General features: G+C 42.0%; 1 protein-coding gene across 1 annotated transcript in view; it reads left to right on the forward strand.

The window, feature by feature from the left end:
* Window positions 1-20,212, forward strand: part of LOC124803068 (odorant receptor coreceptor-like) — a 79,907-nt gene extending 59,695 nt beyond the window's left edge. Inside the window, exons 7-8 of the mRNA XM_047264196.1 lie at window positions 6,782-6,937; window positions 19,984-20,212. Of these exons, the coding sequence (XP_047120152.1) occupies window positions 6,782-6,937; window positions 19,984-20,031 (204 nt within the window). The 3' untranslated portion in view covers window positions 20,032-20,212. The remainder of the gene's footprint in view (window positions 1-6,781; window positions 6,938-19,983) is intronic.
* The last annotated feature ends 4,507 nt before the right edge of the window (window positions 20,213-24,719 follow it).

The raw sequence follows: 24,719 nt of genomic DNA on the forward strand, positions 1-24,719 counted from the left end.
CACAGATGTAGATATTTAACTGTTTTCTCTTAAAATTTCCGTAATTTCACTCTGTTCAAATTCTTCTAGTTCTTCGAGTTTTGCCTCGAATATTAAATCCTGTATTTTCTTTTTCAGAATGGTAAGACGCTTTTTATTACGAAATTCTCGTGGTTCACATTCATTATATTTTGAAAATGACGTCAATTTATCTTCTTTTTACTTGAGGAGGTGCTCACTTGTCCTGTTTAAAAATTCAAGCGCAGCATCGGCAGACGAATTATTTTGAATCATTTTCGCTTTTTTCCGCGGTGGAATTTGGGATGGCTCCAAATGTGTACTAGAAGTACTACAAGTACGTGCAGTACTCTTACTCTGTATTTCTTCCAGTTGTGAGTCATCGTCTTCTCTTACTTCTTCTAATGTACCCTAAAAAAATGGAAAAAAATGTTCAGAATCCTTGTTTACTTTTTTCAGGTACCGTAGACTGAAGCACAATGGAAGCAAATTGCACGAGAATTAGAGTTTCGCTGGAATTTCGCTCACTGCATAGAGGCTTTAGATGGAAAACATATTCGAATTGTTAACCCTGTTCATGTTGAAAGCACTTATTACAACGATAAAGACACTTACAGCATTGTGTTAATGGCATTTGCGAATGCCGATTACCAATTTCTTTATGCAGATGTGGGAGTGCAAGTACGTATTTCGGACGGAGGTGTATTTAACCCAACAACTTTTAACAAACCCCTTCACGCAGGCGAGCTGCACATAACAGAACCAGAACTTCTGTCTGGAAGAGAAGTGTCTACCCCCTACGTAACTGTTGCTGACGATGCCTTTGCACTATAAGAACACATAATGAAACCCTTTCCTGGTAATCATACCAAAGGCAGCAAAGAAAGAGTGTATAATTACAGACTCTGTAGGAAATGGTTCAAATGGCTCCGAGCACTATGGGACTTAACTTCTGAGGTCATCAGTCCCCTAGAACTTAGAGCTACTTAAACCTAACTAACCTAAGGACATCACACACATCCATGCCCGAGGCAGGATTCGAACCTACGACCGTAGCGGTCGCGCGGTTCCAGACTGCAGCGCCTAGAACCGCTCGGCCACCCCGGCCGGCGACTCTGTACAGCCCGAAGAGTCATCAAAAATGCCTTTGGGATACTGTCGCCTTTTTCTCGTGTTCTGTGAAAACCTATTCATCTTGATCCTCATAAAGCAAATGTTGGGTTTTGTGCTGCATTTATCTTCACAACTTCCTAAGAAGAAATCGAGAAGCTCGCCTAATTTATTCACCACCAGGTAGTTTCGATTCTGAAAACCTAGAAACAGGGACTGTAGAACCTGGGAGATGGAGAGAACATCTACCACTTATCGCTATCAAGAATCGGCTGAAATTTTGCCGAAGACGCAAAGCAAGTGAGAAATGAGTTTGCAGCATATTTGTCACCGCTGAAGGACAAGTGGAGTGGCAACTTTTGTTTGCTTAGTGTCGAAGATAGTTCAGTGATTCCTCACCGAAAATACTTTTTTTCAGGCACTACAGCAAAGAACACATTCATCATTGCTACGTAAATGCAAAAAGTTTGTGATAAAAATCATCAGAAATAATTATGCTCTTACTTCCGTCAAACGTGGATAAACTCTTTCTTGGCGTGTTTATGTCCATCAATAGCAGTGAATGTAAACATTTTCTCTGTTCGATCGTGATGACTTTGTCGTTGATTTATTATATTCCCGGAGGAAATGAGATCTTCAATTATGTAGTTTACTGTCCATCTCTTTCTCAGAAACGCCGAATAAACACGTTAACAGATTAATTTCGTCCCGTTTGGCATTGCGAATTTTATAATCTGTGGATGACGGATCACACAAAGATCGCCTTTCACGAAATTCTTCAATTAGTTTCATTGTGTTGTTCTTCGTCCACTCCATTTTCGCAAGCGAAAGCAAAATAGGACGAGATTACAGGTTATAACACTAACTGCTACGTAACGTACACAACCGAACACGTGTACTCAAGATGCAACACTACGCGTCTGCATGTGAACTGCGCATGTGCAGTAGCAAATATATCTGCGATTTGTGCCGTGTTATCGCTCGGAGAATGGAGACAGGCACATGTGCCGGAACAGAGTATTTATCTGAATTCTAGCGTCGATGTTGCAGGTGCATGTCGCAGGAAGTTGCGACTTGTGCCATACCTCATTAGCTATACGTGCCGGGCACGAATCTCCGCGACAAATCCGTCAGTGTGAACGTAGCTTAACGACGTGACTGAAAATGAAATGGAAGACGATATGAAAGATAAAAGGGATTTAATGTTAGAGTCAGAAATCAGGAGATCTTTCGAAGATTTGAGATCATATGAGACGGATGAGACGCGAGGGATTACCCGAGCAGTCTAAGGCGCTGCAGTCATGGACTGTGTGGCTGGTCCGGCGGAGGTTCGAGTCCTCCCTTGGCATGGGTGTGAGTGTTTGTCCTTAGGATAATTTAGCTTAAGTATTGTGTAAGCTTAGGGACTGATGACCTTAGCGGTTAAGTCCCATAAGATTTCACACACATCTGAACATTTGACACGGAAGACACAGGTATCTCACGTCATTGGGAGAAGTTGGAAACAAAACGATTATTCAAGTTCGCCTATAGGATCTACGTTACTGGACACATAGCATTAGCATTCTAAAAAAAAATTATGTTACACACGTTTCAGAAGGTTGTCATGGCAGATACGTGTGACAACTATCATACAGTCAGCTTAGCAGTTCGTACATCAAAGCTCTCGAAAAAAATAAGATACAGAAGAACGTGAAAGAAGATTCAGTTTGGCTTTAGGAAAGGAAAAGACACTAGAGGGAGACAGCTGGTTTTGCGTTTCATAATGGGAGCAAGACTTAAGAAAAATCGTGACACGTTCATTGGATTTGGTGTTCTACAAAACGTGTTCGACAAAGTAAAATGGTGCAAGATGTTCGCGAAAGCCTAGTGTCTTCAAGCCCTCTTCAAATAATGTCTCCGCTTGCGAAACGAATTGTGGCCCTCCTGGTCTGCAAGATGTTGTCCATCAACTGCAGTAAGAGGTAACAGTCATTGCTTGCCATGTCGAGACCATACTGAGTGTGGTCGAAAAGCTTATAAAGAAAATCTGAGTCACATGACGTCCACTGACCTCTAGGAAACTCCAGTAACCTTGAATTCTAAATAAAACATAGTACTCGCAGTCTTGGAAAAGTTGGATTTTATCCTTCGGTGTGGACAGCAGTGTTTGGGCAAGCGTTAACGAGGAAGAGTACTATCCCGGACAACAGTTCCTCGTACCAGGCTCAGATGTTAGGTCTCACACATCTATTTCGCAATACACTGCAGCTGTAATACTTGAGCAATGTACCGTGAAATCAATCGAAAGAAGGCGTCTCAGAAACAATAGCTGTCATTTCTTGACTGGGCGGTCTCTAATTTATTCGGTATTGGCAACGTTGCACAATGCCACTGCTGTTTTGCGTTGGTACTGGTCATCAACGTCTAGTAGCCTGTAATAGCGCGGGAAAACAGGCATATTCATCTTGTAGATAGTGGTCCAAAACAACTCATTCGCAATTTTTTTTTTTTAATTTGTGGGGAGGTCTTACGGGACCAAACTGCTTGGGTCATCGGTCCCTAAGCTTACGCAGTACTTAATCTAACATAACCTAAGGAAAACACACACACTCATGCCCGAGGGAGGACTCGAACCTCCGACGGAGGAAGATGCGCGGACCGCGACAAGACGCCCTTAGACCGCCCGGCTACCTCGCGCGGCCCGCTCAATATTCTTCGTGTTTATAGATGGACATATTTGGCACCCACATTACACGTTTTGAGATATCTGAATTTTCCTGCGACAGGTTGATAAATAGCGGTGCACCCCAAACGACGTAATTCATCGAGCAGAACCCCAAAGTAAATCCATTACGTCGTAGTTTTATACACTACTTGAAATTAAAATTGCTACACCAAGAAGAAATACAGATGATAAACGGGTATTCATTGGACAAATTTATTATACTAGAACTGATATGTGATTATATTTTCTCGCAATTTGGGTGCATAGGTCCTAAGAAATCAGTGCCCAAAACAAACACCTCTGGCCGTAATAACGGCCTTGATACGCCTGGACATTGAGGCAAACAGAGCTTGGATGGCGTGTAGAGATACAGCTGCCCATGCAGCTTCAACACGATACCATACTTCATCAAGAGTAGTGACGGGCGTAATGTGACGAGCCAGTTGCTCGGCCACCATTGACTAGACGTTTTCAATTGGTGAGAGATCTGGAGAATGTGCTGGCAAGGGCAGCAGTCGAACATTATCTGTGTCCAGAAAAGCACGTGCAGGACCTGCAATATGCGGTCGTGCATTATCATGCTGAAATGTAGAGTTTCACAGGGACTGAATGAAGGATAGAGCCACGGGTCGTAACACATCTTAAATGTAACGTCCACTGTTCAAAATGCCGTCAATGGGAACAAGAGGTGACCGAGACGTGCAACCAATGGCACCCCGTACCATCACGCCAGGTGGTACGCCAGTATGGCGATGACGAATACACGCTTCCAATGCGCATTCACCGTCATGTCACCAAACACGGATGCGACCATCATGATACTGGAAACATAACCTGAATTCATCCGAAAAAAATGCTGTTTTGCCATTCGTGCACCCAGGTTCGTCGCTAAGTACACCATCGCAGGCGGTCCTGTCTGGGATTCAGCGTCAAGGGTAACCGCAGCCATGGTCTCCGAGCTGATAGTCTATGCTGCTGCAAACGTCGTCGAGCTGTTCGTGCAGATGGTTGTTGTGGTGTCACCGCCAGACACCACACTTGCTAGGTGGTAGCTTTTAAATCGGCCGCGGTCCGGTAGTATAAGTCGGACCCGCGTGTCGCCACTGTCAGTGATCGCAGACCGAGCGCCACCACACGGCAGGTCTACAGAGACGTACTAGCACTCGCCCCAGTTGTACAGCCGACTTTGCTAACGATGCTACACTGACGAAGACTCTCTCATTTGCCGAGAAGATAGTTAGCATAGCCTTCGGCGAAGTCAATTGCTACGACCTAGCAAGGCGCCGTATTCAATTGATATTTATTATATGAAGCATGTATCATCAAGAGCGATGTTCTACAATTATGGATTAAAGTTAAGTATTCCAGAAGCTAGTAACTTTTCTTTATAGCATTCATTACGTATCCTGTTTCAGACCTCACGCCAGCCTGCGTGAGTTTAAGCGCGTGCCTTTCGGCTTCCTCTCATTGTGTCTAGCCTGTCTTGTCTAGACACAACAGTTGTTGCCTTGCAATCGTCCCCATCTGTTAACTCGAGACGTGGCTGAACCATCCATTACAGTCATGCGGATAAAATGCCTGTCATCTCAACTGCTAGTGATACAAGGCCTTTCGGACCCAGCACGGCGTTCCGTATTACCCTCCTGAACCGACCGATTCCATACTCTGCTAACAGTCGTTGGATCTCGACCAACGCGAGCAGCAATGTCGCGATACGATAAACCGCAATTGCGATAGGCTGCAATCCGACCTTTATCAAAGTCGGAAACGTGATGATACGCATTTCTCCTCCTTACACGAGGTATCTTAACAACGTTTCACCAGGCAACGCCGGTTAACTGCTTTGCGTATGAGAAATAGGTTGGAAACGTTACTCACGTCAAAACATTGTAGGTGTCGCCACCGGCGCCAACCTTGTGTGAATGGTCGGAAAAGCTAATCATTTGAATATCACAGCATCTTCTTCCTGTCGCTTAGATTTCACGTCTGTAGCACATCATCTTCGCGGAGTAGCAATTTTAATGGCCAGTAGTGTGATTACCATTTGCTCGAACGCATTAGTCTTGACACTGGGCCTCGCGCTTCGTTATTCGTCTTGCACATTTGCACGGACACTTGTAAAGTGCCAACACAGTTTGTCTAACCTTCCCCTCACTCGTTGGTGTATCCACATAGACTAGGCACAAGCACTGATGAATTTGAGTAAGCGTAAATCCTGTGGCAAACAAAGATTGAATTACAACACACAGTTGAGGACCGGCGACCAACCTGTCTGTATGCTAGGCGTCCTAGACTTATATCTGAAGTTACTGTCTGGGGTGCGATTTCGTTTGACAACAGGAGCACTCTCGTGGTTATGCTGCGCTCACTGACTGCAAATTTGTATGCCAATTTTATGATTCGTCCTCTTGTGCTGACGGTCATTATCAGCATTACACCGGATGTTTTCCAACAAGATAAACGCTCACCCACATACCGCTCCAGTAGCCCAACATGCTCTACAGAGTGCCGACATGTTGCCTTGCCTTGCTCGATCACCAGATCTGTCTCTAATCGAGCACGTATGGGACATCGTCGGATGACAGTTCCTGCATCATCGACAAACAGCATTAACTGTCCTTGTATTGACCGACTAAGTGCAAGAGGCATGGAACTCTATTTGACAAACTGATACCGGCGTCCGTACAACACAATGTATGCATGTTTTCATTCAATATTCTAGAGGTTACACTGTTTATTGATGTACCAGCATGTCACATTTGCTATGGCTTATGTCGCGCTTATATTAATCTGTGACGCTGCAATGTTAGTAACTTAAATATGTTTCCTAGATAGATGTATTCCAGAAATTTCATTACTCTAAGTTAACTATTTTCCGGTGTTGCGATTTTTTTCTGTCAGTGCAATACTTATAAGTAATTTATTAGTTCCGATACGGCAAAAATGCCTTTTTTTGTTGTGTTTCAGAGCGAGCGGCTTCTGGAGTCTGCCTTCAGTTGTGGCTGGTCAGAGGCGGACAAGCGTTTCTGCAGCACCCTACGCATCTTTATGCTACAGGTGTCACGCCCGCTTAAGCTGCAGATTGGCAAGATATTCACTCTCTCCAGGAACCTTTTCCTTCAGGTACTTAAACCTGTGCATATGGTTTAAAATTAAAGGTTATTGGCAATCAGCTCATCTGAAAGGTAAACTGTATGTGAACATCCGGATGCTTTGAGGTTCATAGCTCTTGCAGCGCGGGATTAGCTCAGCGGTCTTAGGCGCTGCAGTCATGGACTGTGTGGCTGGCCCCGGCGGATGTTCGAGTCTTCTCTCGGGCATGGGTGTGTGTGTTTGTCCTTAGGATAATTTAGGTTAATGCCTTTGTCTTACATCCGGAAGGATGTTGCTGAAAGTAACATCGCTTGTGGAAAATTTGAAGAGCTATGAAAAAAAATGTTCAAATGTGTGTGTAAGCGTAGGGACTGATGACCTTTGTAGTTAAGTCCCATAAGATTTCACACACATTTGAACATTTTTTTTTCATAGCTCTTCAAATTTTCCACAAGCGATGTTACTTTCAGCAACATCCTTCCGGATGTACGACAAAGGCTTTATACGACACTAAAGCAATTTAACAACAGATGTTTCGACAGTCTCTGAAGGCTACTAAATTGCTGCATTCCGGGGATATATTTTGCCACCTTACGTCCCCAATTTCTTCTCCCAAGTTTTCCAATCTGTCTCCGTTTTTAGTTTTTACCCTCCACATCTACTGCCACGGAAGTTGCTCCCTGATATCTTTAACATATGCGTTGTTATCCTGTTCCTTCTTATTGTTAGTGTTCGCCGCATGTTGCTTTCTTCACCGATCCTGTGGAGAGCCTCCACGTAACGTAATTACTTCTACAGGACGACACTTGAAACGATTAGATTCTCTTCTTCTCAGGTTTCCCCATGTTCCATGACTCCAGACGTACATTCTCAAAAATTTCTTCCTCAGATTAAGGTCAATATTCAATACCAGTAGACTTCTTTTAGCAGGGAATAACCTATTGGCTTGTGACAGCCTGATTCTTACGACCTCCTTGTTTCGTTCATCTTGTGTTATTTTGCTTCCAAGTTAGCATAATTCTTTCTCTGCAGGTACTTCGTGGTTACCAACTTTGATGTTAAATTAATCGCTAATGTCATCTCTGCTACTCATCACTACTTTCGTCTCTCTTCGATCTGCATTCACTATAGCGACCTTTCCATTGAACAGGTCCTGTAACTATTCATCACTTTCACTGATGAAAGCAATGTCGTCAGCAAATCTTATGACTGAGGTGATTGATGCTTCTATTTCCGTCATTGCGTCTTCCATTTATAGACTGAAGAGAAGTGGCGAAAGGCGACGTCCGTGTCTTAACAGTTTCTAATCCGAGCACTTTGTTGTTGGCCTTCCGTTCTTATTGCTCCCGTTAGAAAAAACATGCGTTTTAGTCTTTCGTTGAAATTTCTGTACTTTGCCTACTCGGTTTCGGTACATAGCACCATCCTCAATCCATCCTATGATTAAATAATTCCAGTACCTAGAAACGTAGGATAATAATGTGAGAAAATTTACAAAATTAATTTTCTCTCTGTGATCGTAAGGCATGGTACACAGTGCCAACTCAAAATAACCCAGATTGCGGGCGGCAATGATAATAGTGCCGCCTAAGCATAGAGCTACATTTTTTACTTCTTACAGAAAATCACAACGTAAAAAATTACTAATAAATAAAAGTAACATAACATATGAAATTAACAAATTAAGTAACGAAGCAAAGTATAAAATAGTGCCCACTGCAATAAAACGTTAAAATCCATGTTTACACTTAGACAGTTTGTATACAGTTTATGTCACAATAAAAATCGATCTGACAATGAATCTTTTAATCATGTAAATGTCGTCAAAAGAATGGCGTTATATATTAAAAACCCTAAATTACTTTTATTAAAAAGATGTGAGCATTCAAAGGGAGTAGCGGCAATGTGAGGCTACCTATCAATCTTCTAACGTCAGATCATCCAAGCTTTGTCCACGTGTATGCTGGCGCTCTCAGCAACGTTACATCGCACTTCTCCACTTCTACACGGCCGTGATAACCACTGCACGTCGGTAATGGGCAACTGCGAAAAGCTACATCTATGAGTTTTGACATGAAGAGGCCACAAAGCTACGTCTATGAGTTTTGACATTGAGAGGCCACAAAGGACCACGACACTAATTCATACAAATATGCCGTGCTGTGAACGTTATCATATCGCAGCATTTTCATGCAGTTACTATATTCAGCACCTGGCTGTCCTGCACATCTGTAAGTGATGAGACCAATTTCGTCCGTAGCTACTTCCTGCATCTGCAGCTTACAACAGTAAGTCAAGCGCATTTAAAACATCATGGTGCTAGGGCCCCTATCGTCTCAAAATAAATCTTTCAGTCACTGATTTAAACTGATTTCAAGAGCTCAGCATTGACTTTTAATATGGGACATACGCATTTGGGAAGAGAGCGTGATGTCTGCTTTCCGGCGGTAAGGGGCCACTACACGTTTTAAGGTTGCAGTCCATACTATGCGCGTCCTCATAAAGGAATCAGGTTCACAAAATTCTCTTGCATTTTGTTCCAATTATTTTTTGAATGTATATTAGCCTGATGATCGTACTTTGTGCCTAGACCGGTAGCCAAATCAAAAATTTCTACAAAAATATATTTCTTTAAATTGTGTTGATCGCTGTTCGAACCTGCAGTATGTCGGGAATATGTTCCCTGTTGATTTTTGCTCGTGTTGTATATTACCCGTCTTTCCCTATTTTTTCAGAAAATCTCGAACATTTTGCGCCATTTTCATTGTCAAAAGCGTTTTCTATACCGACAGATCCAGTGAACATGTCTTTGTTTCCCTTACGTCTTGCTTCCGTTCTGAAACGGACATCAGCTTCCTGTCTGACACTCTTAACCTAGCTAAAACCAGACGGATAGTCCTCTTACCATATCAGCAGTTTTCATTCCCGTTCTTCACTGCGTCACTCTTCTCAGGGGTAGGGCTTCAACGCCATACTGAAGGTCACGGTGTAGCCTGACACACGCACTGACATCTGTGGAGTAGTTATGCCTGGTACCCTCAGTGTCAGAATGAGACATAATACTCGCCAATTCTTGTTGGGCCATTGCACGTGGTATATGTAAGGTGAGGTTGTAACACGATGTACGTTATGTATCATCCCCCCTCCTTCCACCACCCACATTTCTCTTTCAATTGCATGATATACAAATAGCGGGAAAATGGACGTCATGCATAGTGTGTGCCAGTTTTGGCTCAGATAATGATTTAAGATGATTCCACCCTCCACCTCCTACCCTTTCTCTCTCTAGATGAAGAGCATAGCTTAAATCAAGCCCTCATCGCCGTTTTATTACTATTCAACATGTTTGTGGATTTAATCATTTGAAGTCAGTACACTGTAGTCATCCTACTTAAAATGGAGGTGAATATTACCATAATTTATGAGATAAGACATCCTGGCACTATAGCGTGCACCTGTTGCGTGGCTGAGTTATTGCAATTTAATATCGTCATAGCATATTCTGCAAAAGCGCTAGGAAATATTAACGCAATTTATGAGGAAACATTCTTTGACATTACAGTGTGTGACCGAGACATAGCTGAATCACTATAATTTCATGGCATCATTTCATATTCTTCAAAATGATCTGAAATACTGACTTAATGTCATAAGACGATTTGGCATTGCTATGTGTGCATAGGCCACTCGTAAATTAATATAAATTAATGATTTCAAGGCATAATCAGCCAAATCGCAGAAATTAATAACACAATGTCATAAGTGATTTCAAATTAGAGTGTTTGACTGGGGAGCCGCTGAATTACTATAAAGTAGTGATATCATCTATTCTGTCAGCACTGTAAAGCCTGAACACATCTATCTACAACTTTTGACTGATATTACCAGACTTTTGAAGATCGTTTACCACAGACACGTCTAAGCATGGGACTGAATAATTACAGTAATATGATAACCAAACAAATCGATACCCTTGTTAAACAGTTTATGCTGGCTCTGAGCACTATGGGACTTAACATCTATGGTCATCAGTCCCCTAGAAGTTAGAACTACTTAAACCTAACTAACCTAAGGACATCACACACATCCATGCCCGAGGCAGGATTCGAACCTGCGACCGTAGCAGTCGCGCGGCTCCGGACTGAGCGCCTAGAACCGCTAGACCACCGCGGCCGGCACAGTTTATGCAAAGCATTATTTAACAACAAATGTATTCAAGCTGTGCATCGTCGACAAGCACTTTTGCGCACGAATAAATCCCATCGTTGCGTTTAACAGCCATTACAATTTTGCTGAATTTCTCACAGTATTTCAATGACACACACATATCTACAAGAGTGGATAATTATCACAATGTGATGTTTAAAAGAGTATAGCGATATCCCACGTTACATAAATAGTACACTGCAACAAATATATACCAAGATTGCAAGGGACACGCCCCTGTGTTATTAGAGGGTTAAAAAACAATGATCTCTCTATAACATTGTCTTAGAGAAATACGACACTTTTTTGAATGTAGTAACCTTGTAAATAATGACATAAAAATTCAAAGTTTAAACTTGAAAGTTTACCGTCTTACCTCCTTGCCTAGGGATGCCAGATGAAAGTTGATGTCGTCAAGCCCTGAATCAAAATTGCGCAACGGATAACTGGGGAGAGGAGCTTGAGAGCGCTACCTAGAGAGCGTGTCCTTTCAGTACGATACTAGGCAAGGGGCTGGAGGGCTCACACGCTGATGTGTGGGTCCCTGCATTCTATAGCTTTTATTTTAAATAAATTCCTTTAACTTGACTTCTTTGTGATTTTTAAGGTATGTTAAAGATTGATGACAGTTGATTACCTATTTATTTTAAACATTATCACTCGACTTTACTGCGATAGCCGCAATTGTTCCAGTTTACAGATATTACAATTTTACAACTTATAGCTCGGGTATATTATTTACTAATCTGCACGCACATTTCTACGAGTAAGACGGAATTGCGTTGGCCAAATGTATACCACCAAAGTCTCCCAATATTTTACATAGGACATTCACTATGTGAGGAGGATAACGGGCAAACTGGGAACCAGATACTTTAACACAGGGGGTCAAATTTCCGGAATTAAACGAGCACTTTCATTTCCTTACACAATCCGAAGCTGGAAATAAAAGAATTAGTACAAATATTCAAATACCTCTCTTCCATGCGTGAACACTGAGACAGACGCACTGAGGGCACGTCTTCTCACTTACGCGTCTTCTGTAACCCTCCTGGTATATGGCGGGCACCCGGAGGTCTTCCTGGGCCCCAGTGGAGGGGGTGGTCGAACCACTTGGCTGTGACCAACCTCTCCACCCCAAATCTTGTGACACTGGAAAGTCTTTGACTTTTACCTGCCTGTGCTGTCTCTCTGATCCCCTAGCCAGGAGTAAGGTTGGCACTACTATACTACAGAACTACTTCCCAACAAAGATTTGGCCACGCTTTACGGAAAGGTGTGAGGAGGATTAGGAAAGTTCATGTGCAGATTCACATCCACGTACAAGAAGTGCATAATACACGACACATATAAATACGTATTATGAAGCCTGACACATTTCTTTCCACCCGTCCACACGAGTTCTGTTGCACCCGCGGCCGGCCGCGTCGTGTAATAAAATTGGCTGGGGGAGCCGCCTCTGTTTCTATTTCCCGGTGCGAGCGAGCAGCGAAACCTGCTGCTTATGGAGCGGAAACTACTGTACCGTTTCACACTCACAACACGTAGCTAAATTGAGGACTGGTAGAGGAAGTGCACTTCATTTAAGGCAAACGAAAATGTGGTGTGTCATCACATCTATGATCAGGTGTGACACGGCAGATTGCCAGCTCAGAGCCTACTGCCGCCACTAATGTTCCACAAGAAGTAATGGTACAGACGCTAATTCTCTGCCAAAGGCTTCTGTACCTTGCATATATACATGTCATATCAGCTTTTAATCAGGGAACCACAATTTGATGGAGGTAGACAGAGGGAAGGAGGGATTAGCAAAGGGAAAGGCAGGGAGAGAGAGAGGGAGAGAGAGAGAGAGAGAGAGAGAGAGAGAGAGAGAGAGAGAGAGAAGGATAACGGCATTTCATGCGCTCTCTATTCCACTAACCACCAACCATCATAAATTCGTCCCCTTATGATACATAACGTCCATCTCTGAGACAGCCAAATGATTTGGGATTTACCGTCCGTGCCATGCACACTCTATCGCCATTACAATAGGTAGCGGCTAGTCGAGGAAATCGGCAGCACCGACGTTAACGATTATCACCCCAACAACTGCCCCAGTACTTCCCCTTGGGCACCGGAAAGAGCACTAGATACTGAGCTGGCAATCTCCAGAGTCATCCCTGACCATGGGTACGATTATAAATATAACATCGCATAACATTTTTGGTTTACCCTAAATTAAGTACGCCAATAGCCTCGCCGCAGAGGTAACACCGGTTCCCGTCAGATCACCGAAGTTAAGCGCTGTTGGGCTTGGCTAGCACTTGGATGGGTAACAGCCCGGGTCTGCCGCATTCTGTCGGTAAGTGGAGTGCACTCAGCCCTTGCGAGGCCAATTGAGGAGCTGCTTCATTGAGACGTAGCGACACCGGTCACGAAAATTGACAACAGGCGGGAGATGGGTGTGCGGACCACATGCTCCTCCGTATCCCCATCCAGTGATGCCTAAGGGCTGAGGATGACACAGTAGCCACTGGGTATCGTTAGGGCTTCAAGGCCTGTGCGGAAGTTTTTTTTTTATAATTCTAAATAAAGCAAACTAGGGTACGACGGTTCCACATGTCAGTGGCGGTTTACCGACAGCGTCTGTTCCACATGTTAGTGGCGGCTGATTTGTGTTTCAAGGCTCCACAACCTTGATCCTACCAACTGGCACATGTCAGACCAAAATACAATTACAAGTAAAATCATGGTTCGTGTATGTAATAACAAAAGTACCCCAGGTGGTGAAATCCACCCACCTAGCAGAAAGGTGGCAACCGGTCTATCGGATTCTGGGGAGACCGGACCTACACGACTTGTGAGTGGATCGGAGCACTCTGGAAAACTTCCCAAAAATGAAGATTACATTGGAACAGTAAACATACGGACACAAATACAAACCGGAAAATTATACACATTAACAGAAGAATTAAAGAAGCTGAAAATCCAAATCCTAGCAGTACAAGAGACCAGATTTCCTGATAATCAAATCACTGACTACAATGGCTTCAGAATTTTCAAACGTGGAACGGACAGAAAAATTGGTAAAGGGGCAAACATGCTTGGTATGGCCTTTATGGTCGAAAAATTCAGCAGTTAATTTTGTAAAATCTGTAAAAACTATTAGCAATAGACTAATGTTTCTTGGGTTGAAACACAAGAATAAATATTACACCCTAATTAATGTTCACGCACCCTGCAACGTTGACAATAGAAAGAACCTAGACAATGTGGATAAATTTTGGGAACGATTAGAACTTGAAATGTCAAAGATACCGAGGAATGATGTCAAAATACTTCTTGGAGATTTCAATGCACAGATTGACAGAGAAAAGAAATACAGGAAGACGGTTGGGCTATACCCAGCACACAAATTGACCAACAAAAATGGCATGCGACTAATCCAACTTTGTCAACAATTCAACATGAAAATCAGCTCAACGTCGTTCAATAAGAAACCACGAAAACAGAAGACCTGGAGATCCCCTATAAGCCAATTGGGAGAATTTCAAATTGACCATGTGGACATCTCATATAACTTCCAAAAAGAGATCAGAGATATCCAGGTTAGGAGAGGGGCAAATATTGACTCAGATCATTATCTCACAAGAGTTCGGGTCCAATTCACCCCAAGAAGGAAAACACCAAGAATTCCACCAGCAATCCCAAAATTTGACCTACAAAAACTAACAGAATCAGAAACAATTAAAAAATGGGAAAATTCTCCCTCAAACAACTGGGAAACATTCAAGGAAAAAATCACAAAAATAGCGAAGGAGCAAATACCACTGAAGAAGAAGCATAAACATCCATGGTGGAATATGGAATGCGAAAAGGCAATTCAAGTTCGTACAGAAGCCTTTGCGAAGTACAGTTCAAATAAAAATGAGAAAACTCTTCAAAACTTTTTAGAAACACGGAAACTTTCAAATAAACTTATTAGACAAGAGAAGAGAAGGTATGTAACTCAGCAACTGGAATCAATAGAAGCAGATTTTAAAAATTATAATACGCATGGATTCTACAAAACTTTTGCAAACCAAATTAAAGGGTACATCCCTCAAAATGCCTGTTTTCGGAAATCAGATGGGAATCTGGCACTAAGCGACGAAGAAAACTGTGAAGAATTAGCCAAATATTTTGAAACGCTACTAAACTGTCCAGAACCAACAGAAGCTCTTCCAATATCCAGCACTAAAGCCCCGCAACAGCAAGACTCTGTACCGCCAACTGAAGAAGAAATTATCAAACACATAAACAAACTCAAAAATAACAAAGTATCAGGAGAAGATGGAATTGTAGCCGAATTTCTCAAAAGTCTAGGGTCTAACTCAACAAATGAGCTAGTTAAAATTATTCAAAACATATGGGTTACTGAAGAAATACCAGAAGATTGGAAATGTGCCCTAATACATCCGTTACATAAAAAAGGGGATAAATCGGATGTGAACAACTATAGAGGAATCTCCTTACTTGCCGTCACATACAAGATATTATCAGCTTGTCTTCTTGAAAGAACACAAAAACTGCTAGAACCCAAAATCTCAGATTTCCAAGCTGGTTTCAGACCAAACAGATCATGTCCAGAACAAGTTTTAAACTTGAAATTGATTACAAGGATGAGACAAATGCGAAGGAAGCCTACAGTATATGTCTTTGTCGACTTTAAAAAGGCATATGATTCAATTCACAGACCCACACTATTTAAAATTCTTGAAGAACAAGGACTGGATAAGAAGACACGGAACATCATAGAGCAGACATTAACAAATACAAAATGCAAAGTGGAATTCATGGGAAAACTTTCAAAATCATTTGAGATAAAAACTGGGGTTAGACAAGGTGATGGATTATCACCTCTGTTATTTAACTTAGTTCTGGATAGAGTCATGGCAGAATGGGAAAAAGAACTCAAAAAAGATGACCTACAAATCCCCTACTTAGCCTACGCAGACGATCTTGCAATAATGGCAGATTCTAGTGCAATGGCAGTCAAACAGATAGAAACCTTAAAAGAGTGTGCAGGAAAAGTTGGCCTACAAACATCTTTTGAGAAAACGGTGTTTACAACAACAAATCTAGAAATTTCTAAGTTACAAACCAAATATGGAGAAATTAAGAGGGTACCATACTTTAAATATTTAGGAGAGATAATTTCTGAAAAATACTCACAACAAGAAAGAATATTAAAAGCTCGTAGGGGTCTAGGGCTGGTCCAAAACATTTACAATAAAAAATGTCTATCTATAAATACAAAAATTAAACATTGTAAGTCGGTAATTAGACCAATAATGCTATATGCCAGCGAAACCTTGACACTTAAAAGGAAAACAGATATGGAAAACCTGAAGAAAGAGGAAAGGAAAATCATTAGGAAAATTCTGGGACCAAGATGGACCAAAGAGGTGTATAGATTACAGAAAAATTCTAAAATTGAAGAATATTCTAACACAGAGATAGACATGAGGAAGAGGCGTCTAAAATTCTATGGCCACATAATGAGACTTTCCGATCACAGACTTACAAAAAAAATAGTAAGATACGTAGCATCCCTTGGTAATGGAGGAGAATGGATCAAAAATGTAAAGAAAGATCTGGAATTAGCCAACATTACTGCTGAAGACATGAACAAAAGAAACAATTTCAAACTTAAAGTTGACAAATGGGAGGTCAAACCAGAGACAAAAGCGCCGAGAACTGGAACAAAATGGAGCGAAGAAAGAAAAGCTGAATTCTCGCAAGGAATGAAGACCTGGTGGGCAAACAAGAAGAATAAGAAGCCCCAGAAGTGAACCATCTTTACTTAGCGTCTTCATGTTGGGAGCTTTACGACTAATAATAATAATAATGTTCATCTCCAAGACTATTCCTATCCAATACCGGCGGAGATGCTAACTGTTTACATTGTAAATTTAGCGAGTACTTAGATTTTTATTCCATGATTTACAAGTCTACTATAATCGTGTAGCGTTGTGTATCTCCAAAGCAGCCTTATAGTGATTTCATTGTTTTTAACACGCTGATAATCCAAGAGAGCCTTCCCTTTCGACCTGGTAGCTATTTGATGGAGTGTGCTATTTGTTTTGTGTGGGATATCACTGTATTTGTTTCAATGTCATGCGGAGTTAATTATTCAGTCTTGCACTTACGTTTGTATTTGGAATTCTGAGAGAATATCGACAAAACTGATTGAGTTATATATAGCAATGGAGGGATGTGTTCATACTTTCAAGTGCTTGCAGAATGTGCATGGTGGAAGTATATCTGTTGTTAACTAACGAAAGAATGGTTCAAATGGCTCTGAGCACTATGGGACTTAACTTCTGAGGTCATCAGTCCCCTATAACATAGAACTAATTAAACCTAACTAACCTAAGGACATCACACACATCCATGCCCGAGGCAGGATTCGAACCTGCGACCATAGTGGTAGCGCGGCTCCACACTGTAGCACCTAGAACCGCTCGACCACCATGGCCGGCGTTAACTAACGCTTTGTGGAATGTGTTTAATAGGGACATGTATATAATTTCGTTAAATGTCACAGTGTGGTAATTATCAGTCCTGTATTTGTGGGTGTACTTGCTTCACGATCTTGGAAAGTGGGAGAAAATCGATCAAAAATTGGAAACATGAATTAGAGTTGGTTATGCTTTAGAGTGCTTGCAGAAAATGTCAGGATGTCATTAATTTATACTAATTCAACAATTTCCGTGTCACAAAATGTAATATCAAAGTGTCTCACATCATAAATTGTTTTAATAAATCCTTCCATTTTGTAGAATGTGCCGTGCTGTCATTAACTGATAGAAATTAAGAAGTGTCCAATAACGCATGTGTTGTTAATATGTATGATGTCATAAATTATATTAATATTTCACGTTTTTGCAGAATATGCCATGACGTCATTAAATTACAGAAATTCAACCAAGCCCTGGCGACACACAGTAATGTCAAAATGTCTTGCCTCATGAATTATGGTAATGTTTACCAGAATTTTTTAATAGTAAAACTTTGCCGCTGACGATTCTTTCACTACACTACAGAGACCACGAAAGCTGTACCTCCCAGAACTGGATCGGTAATAAAAGGGGGATGAAGTAAATGTATACATTTTCTCATCATATCAAAACACAGCACAGCATTTTCTCCCTCACAGTCAGTTTTACTAGAAAATCTGCACGTAGTTCCTACACTATACATACGGGGTGCCTCTCCTTAGAGTCGGCAGCCATATTTTTTCTGGTATTTCAGCAGATGTTTGTAGTTTAGTTTTCGCATTGTGTAAATGGAGTCACCCCAAACAACTACTGCTAGCCACGTTTGTTATAGATGCCCAGTACAAACTACACTCCTGGAAATGGAAAAAAGAACACATTGACACCGGTGTGTCAGACCCACCATACTTGCTCCGGACACTGCGAAAGGGCTGTACAAGCAATGATCACACGCACGGCACAGCGGACACACCAGGAACCGCGGTGTTGGCCGTCGAATGGTGCTAGCTGCGCAGCATTTGTGCACCGCCGCCGTCAGTGTCAGCCAGTTTGCCGTGGCATGTGGAGCTCCATCGCAGTCTTTAACACTGGTAGCATGCCGCGACAGCGTGGACGTGAACCGTATGTGCAGTTGACGGACTTTGAGCGAGGGCGTATAGTGGGCATGCGGGAGGCCGGGTGGACGTACCGCCGAATTGCTCAACACGTGGGGCGTGAGGTCTCCACAGTACATCGATGTTGTCACCAGTGGTCGGCGGAAGGTGCACGTGCCCGTCGACCAGGGACCGGACCGCAGCGACGCACGGATGCACGCCAAGACCGTAGGATCCTACGCAGTGCCGTAGGGGACCGCACCGCCACTTCCCAGCAAATTAGGGACACTGTTGCTCCTGGGGTATCGGCGAGGACCATTCGCAACCGTCTCCATGAAGCTGGGCTACGGTCCCGCACACCGTTAGGCCGTCTTCCGCTCACGCCCCAACATCGTGCAGCCCGCCTCCAGTGGTGTCGCGACAGGCGTGAATGGAGGGACGAATGGAGACGTGTCGTCTTCAGCGATGAGAGTCGCTTCTGCCTTGGTGCCAATGATGGTCGTATGCGTGTTTGGCGCCGTGCAGGTGAGCGCCACAATCAGGACTGCATACGACCGAGGCACACAGGGCCAGCACCCGGCATCATGGTGTGGGGAGCGATCTCCTACACTGGCCGTACACCACTGGTGATCGTCGAGGGAACCCATCGTTCTACCATTCCTAGACCGGCAAGGGAACTTGCTGTTCCAACAGGACAATGCACGTCCGCATGCATCCCGTGCCACCCAACGTGCTCTAGAAGGTGTAAGTCAACTACCCTGGCCAGCAAGATCTCCGGATCTGTCCCCCATTGAGCATGTTTGGGACTGGATGAAGCGTCGTCTCACGCAGTCTGCACGTCCAGCACGAACGCTGGTCCAACTGAGGCGCCAGGTGGAAATGGCATGGCAAGCCGTTCCACAGGACTACATCCAGCATCTATATGATCGTCTCCATGGGAGAATAGCAGCCTGCATTGCTGCGAAAGGTGGATATACACTGTACTAGTGCCGACATTGTGCATGCTCTGTTGCCTGTGTCTATGTGCCTGTGGTTCTGTCAGTGTGATCATGTGATGTATCTGACCCCAGGAATGTGTCAATAAAGTTTACTCTTCCTGGGGCAATGAATTCTTATTTCAATTTCCAGGAGTGTATATATAATGTCCAAATTATTATTAGACTATCATATAAAAATTTTAAATTTGTACCACTGCTTCACATATGTCCTGAATTCTACCTTTCACATTATAAAATTTGTTTATCTTTTTTTTCAGATTTTGAACACATCGTATACGATCTTCAACATGATGATTAACTTCTAAAGATGAAAATGAAGCTGTTTTTGTTTTACCTTCATGCCGCTGTTTATTTCAAGGATCTCACATGTAAACCACTAATTAACGTACAAATGCTAGTATTTCTATCACACTTGACTGGATCTTTTTCTTCGAGATAGTCTGCAATCTAACACTAATAAAAGAGTATACCTCATATTTTTCGATGTACAACAGCAACATTTTGGTGCAATGTATTGTAGATATGCATTACAAGTAACCTAAGACATAATTACACCTGTACTGTAGTGATAGGAGTAAAATGTTAGTTGTACTACAGAATGCTACAAGACGTGTTCGACATTAACAAGATGCAATACAAAAAGTGATTTATAAGGTAAACGCAAACTGGAACTTAAAATTTTATTGTTAAACTAGTAAAGCTATGTCAAATATGAAGGCACTAACTGCACATGTCTGATAAATAAAATTTTATCTAGCATAAAATGTTTTTCCTGTGCAGTATTCTAACCACCTTTAATCCTACAAATTGCTTCCAATATCTATTACCAATTTTCTCATGGGAAACACACAGCTCCTTCATATGTGGATGAGCATCTATCTCTCTCTCTCTCTCTCTCTCTCTCTCTCTCTCTCTCGCTCCCTCTGTGTGTGTGTGTGTGTGTGTGTGTGTGTGTGTGTGTGTGTGTGTGTGTGTGTCTGTGTGTGGATGCACACGTGTAGGAACAGAGTAAAAGTGATTGGCTGGTGAAAAATAATACACCATCAACGAAAAAGTTTAATACTGCTTGAGGTAAGAATGAACAACTGAAAAATTATAAATATTCTCGAATAATAATAAGTGTACTGATTATAATGTACTGTCAATAGCGTGACATGCGACTGAAACAAAATCAATATGTGAAATGAAAATGACAGTAAGTATCCGGGAGGAAATGTGCGTATGTGTTCGGTGAATTAGATGTAAAACAACATGTTAATTCATATTGTCCAGTAATTATCTCCTTCCCACCAGTTCTGTAGTTATGTATTAAATGGAATATTTAAAATGGAAGAAGCTGTAGATACATTTTCCCTTTCTCTTTTATCAGTTGGAGAATTATCTTCGATTTGTTAACGGGAAAAGGGGAAATTTCTTCAATTTTTACTCAGTGATTCGTTTGTTGTATGAAGTACGGGTAATGTATATGATAGGACATATTCCCACTAAGATATAACTGTAACGATATGTGATATAGTTTTCATGTAAATTTATTAGAAACAGATAAAAATTATAACTTCGGTTACCGAAACACATTATACTGTATGTATACTGAAGTTTTGCATTTCCCTTATCAGATTTTGGGGTTCTCTTTACTGAAACACGCTATATCTGGATTGAGGTTTCACGATTTCCTTTCCAGATTTTCTCACTATGCTACTATGTATGCAGTCATCTGGCATTCGATTGTTCAACTTTCATTGATTTTTCAATCATTTCTCATGGTCACCTTCCTATTGGCCGAACCCGCCGAGAGATCATAATCACAACTAACTATTCCGTCACTTAGCGACTGTTTCCAGCAGCTAGAGAAAGAAAATGGTCATCCCTTTTTGACAAGGCTATTGACAGAACTAGGGTGACTCAGTGTACTGGAAGCCTACGGTAGCCGTTGTTGCTGACTTTCTTTCGGAATTTAAGCATTATCGGAGATTGAACCAGCGCCCTAAGATGCCCTGATCAAAAGTCAAATACGCTACCCACAGACCCCTATACTACGTGTCATGCATTCCAGGGTGAGCTGCATAAAAATATTGTTGTTCACACAAAGATAATAAGGAAACAGTGGCCTTATGATAGTAACAGGTGCACGATAAGTGGTATACATTACCAATGACATCTTTATTAGTGACATATAAACTGTGCTAGAAACTGAATGCTGATGATTCAAATTTGTATTAAGAGGATGATAACTGTCGCTGGTAGGAAACGTGAATTACACTATCTCCATAATAGTAACAGTTCAGCAATCTGGTGTGATGTGAATCGGCATATAATTTCTTTAATCGCTACATGCAGCCTAAATGAAATATAAAATATTTTACCTTTGTAATCAGAAGATGACTATCAGGAGCAAAAAGAGAAGCAAATTTCGTACAGTTCTGAATATGTTTTAAGATAGTCTTTGCATATACACGATATTTTTAATAGTTTATCGACTGCTGGGACTTTCAAAACTTACTTTATGCTCAAATTAGATCAGTGATACATGAATATTAAATGCCTGTTTCTTTACATAAAAGTTTTAAAAATATTTCTTTTTTATCTTCTACACAGCTTCAGGGGACCCTTCATCCTCATAAATTCTCCGTGAACTGTCATGCTACATCTACATCTACATCTATACTCCGCGAGCCACCTTACGGTGTGTGGCGGAGGGTACTTATTGTACCACTATCTGATCCCCCCTTCCCTGTTCCATTCACGAATTGTGCGTGGGAAGAACGACTGCTTGTAAGTCTCCGTATTTGCTCTAATTTCTCGGATCTTTTCGTTGTGATCATTACGCGAGATATATGTGGGCGGTAGTAATATGTTGCCCATCTCTTCCCGGAATGTGCTCTCTCGTAATTTCGATAATAAATCTCTCCGTATTGCGTAACGCCTTTCTTGAAGTGTCCGCCACTGGAGCTTGTTCAGCATCTCCGTAACGCTCTCGCGCTGACTAAATGTCCCCATGACGAATCGCGCTGCTTTTCGCTGGATCATGTCTCTCTCTTCTATTAATCCAACCTGGTAAGGGTCCCATACTGATGAGCAATACTCAAGAATCGGACGAACAAGCGTTTTGTAAGCTACTTCTTTCGTCGATGAGTCACATTTTCTTAGAATTCTTCCTATGAATCTCAACCTGGCGCCTGCTTTTCCCACTATTTGTTTTATGTGATCATTCCACTTCAGATCGCTCCGGATAGTAACTCCTAAGTATTTTACGGTCGTTACCGCTTCCAATGATTTACCACCTATGGCATAATCGTACTGGAATGGATTTCTGCCCCTATGTATGCGCATTATATTACATTTATCTACGTTTAGGGAAAGCTGCCAGCTGTCGCACCATGCATTAATCCTCTGCAGGTCTTCCTGGAGTACGTACGAGTCTTCTGATGTTGCTACTTTCTTGTAGACAACCGTGTCATCTGCAAATAGCCTCACGGAGCTACCGATGTTGTCAACTAAGTCATTTATGTATATTGTAAACAATAAAGGTCCTATCACGCTTCCTTGCGGTACTCCCGAAATTACCTCTACATCTGCAGATTTTGAACCATTAAGAATGACATGTTGTGTTCTTTCTTCTAGGAAATCCTGAATCCAATCACAAACCTGGTCCGATATTCCGTAAGCTCGTATTTTTTTCACTAAACGTAAGTGCGGAACCGTATCAAATGCCTTCCTGAAGTCCAGGAATACGGCATCAATCTGCTCGCCAGTGTCTACGGCACTGTGAATTTCTTGGGCAAATAGGGCGAGCTGAGTTTCACATGATCTCTGTTTGCGGAATCCATGTTGGTTATGATGAAGGAGATTTGTATTATCTAAGAACGTCATAATACGAGAACACAAAACATGTTCCATTATTCTACAACAGATTGACGTAAGCGAAATAGGCCTATAATTATTCGCATCTGATTTATGACCCTTCTTGAAAATGGGAACGACCTGCGCTTTCTTCCAGTCGCTAGGTACTTTACGTTCTTCCAGCGATCTACGATAAATTGCTGATAGAAAGGGGGCAAGTTCTTTAGCATAATCACTGTAGAATCTTAAGGGTATCTCGTCTGGTCCGGATGCTTTTCCGCTACTAAGTGATAGCAGTTGTTTTTCAATTCCGATATCGTTTATTTCAATATTTTCCATTTTGGCGTCCGTGCGACGGCTGAAGTCAGGGACCGTGTTACGATTTTCCGCAGTGAAACAGTTTCGGAACACTGAATTCAGTATTTCTGCCTTTCTTCGGTCGTCCTCTGTTTCGGTGCCATCGTGGTCAACGAGTGACTGAATAGGGGATTTAGATCCGCTTACCGATTTTACATATGACCAAAACTTTTTAGGGTTCTTGTTTAGATTGTTTGCCAATGTTTTATGTTCGAATTCGTTGAATGCTTCTCTCATTGCTCTCTTGACGCTCTTTTTCGCTTCGTTCAGCTTTTCCTTATCAGCTATGATTCGACTACTCTTAAACCTATGATGAAGCTTTCTTTGTTTCCGTAGTACCTTTCGTACATGATTGTTATACCACGGTGGATCTTTCTCCTCGCTTTGGACCTTAGTCGGTACGAACTTATCTAAGGCGTACTGGACGATGTTTCTGAATTTTTTCCATTTTTGTTCCACATCCTCTTCCTCAGAAATGAACGTTTGATGGTGGTCACTCAGATATTCTGCGATTTGTGCCCTATCACTCTTGTTAAGCAAATATATTTTCCTTCCTTTCTTGGCATTTCTTATTACACTTGTAGTCATTGATGCAACCACTGACTTATGATCACTGATACCCTCTTCTACATTCACGGAGTCGAAAAGTTCCGGTCTATTTGTTGCTATGAGGTCTAAAACGTTAGCTTCACGAGTTGGTTCTCTAACTATCTGCTCGAACTTGATAATCCTCACCAGTTGCAGAGAGTATGTCACTGTAGAAAGTTGCTGAATTCCAAGAAACGCTTGAGCTGCA

The sequence above is a fragment of the Schistocerca piceifrons genome, chromosome 6, assembly GCF_021461385.2.
Source record: "Schistocerca piceifrons isolate TAMUIC-IGC-003096 chromosome 6, iqSchPice1.1, whole genome shotgun sequence".
In the NCBI taxonomy this organism is placed as follows: domain Eukaryota; kingdom Metazoa; phylum Arthropoda; class Insecta; order Orthoptera; family Acrididae; genus Schistocerca; species Schistocerca piceifrons.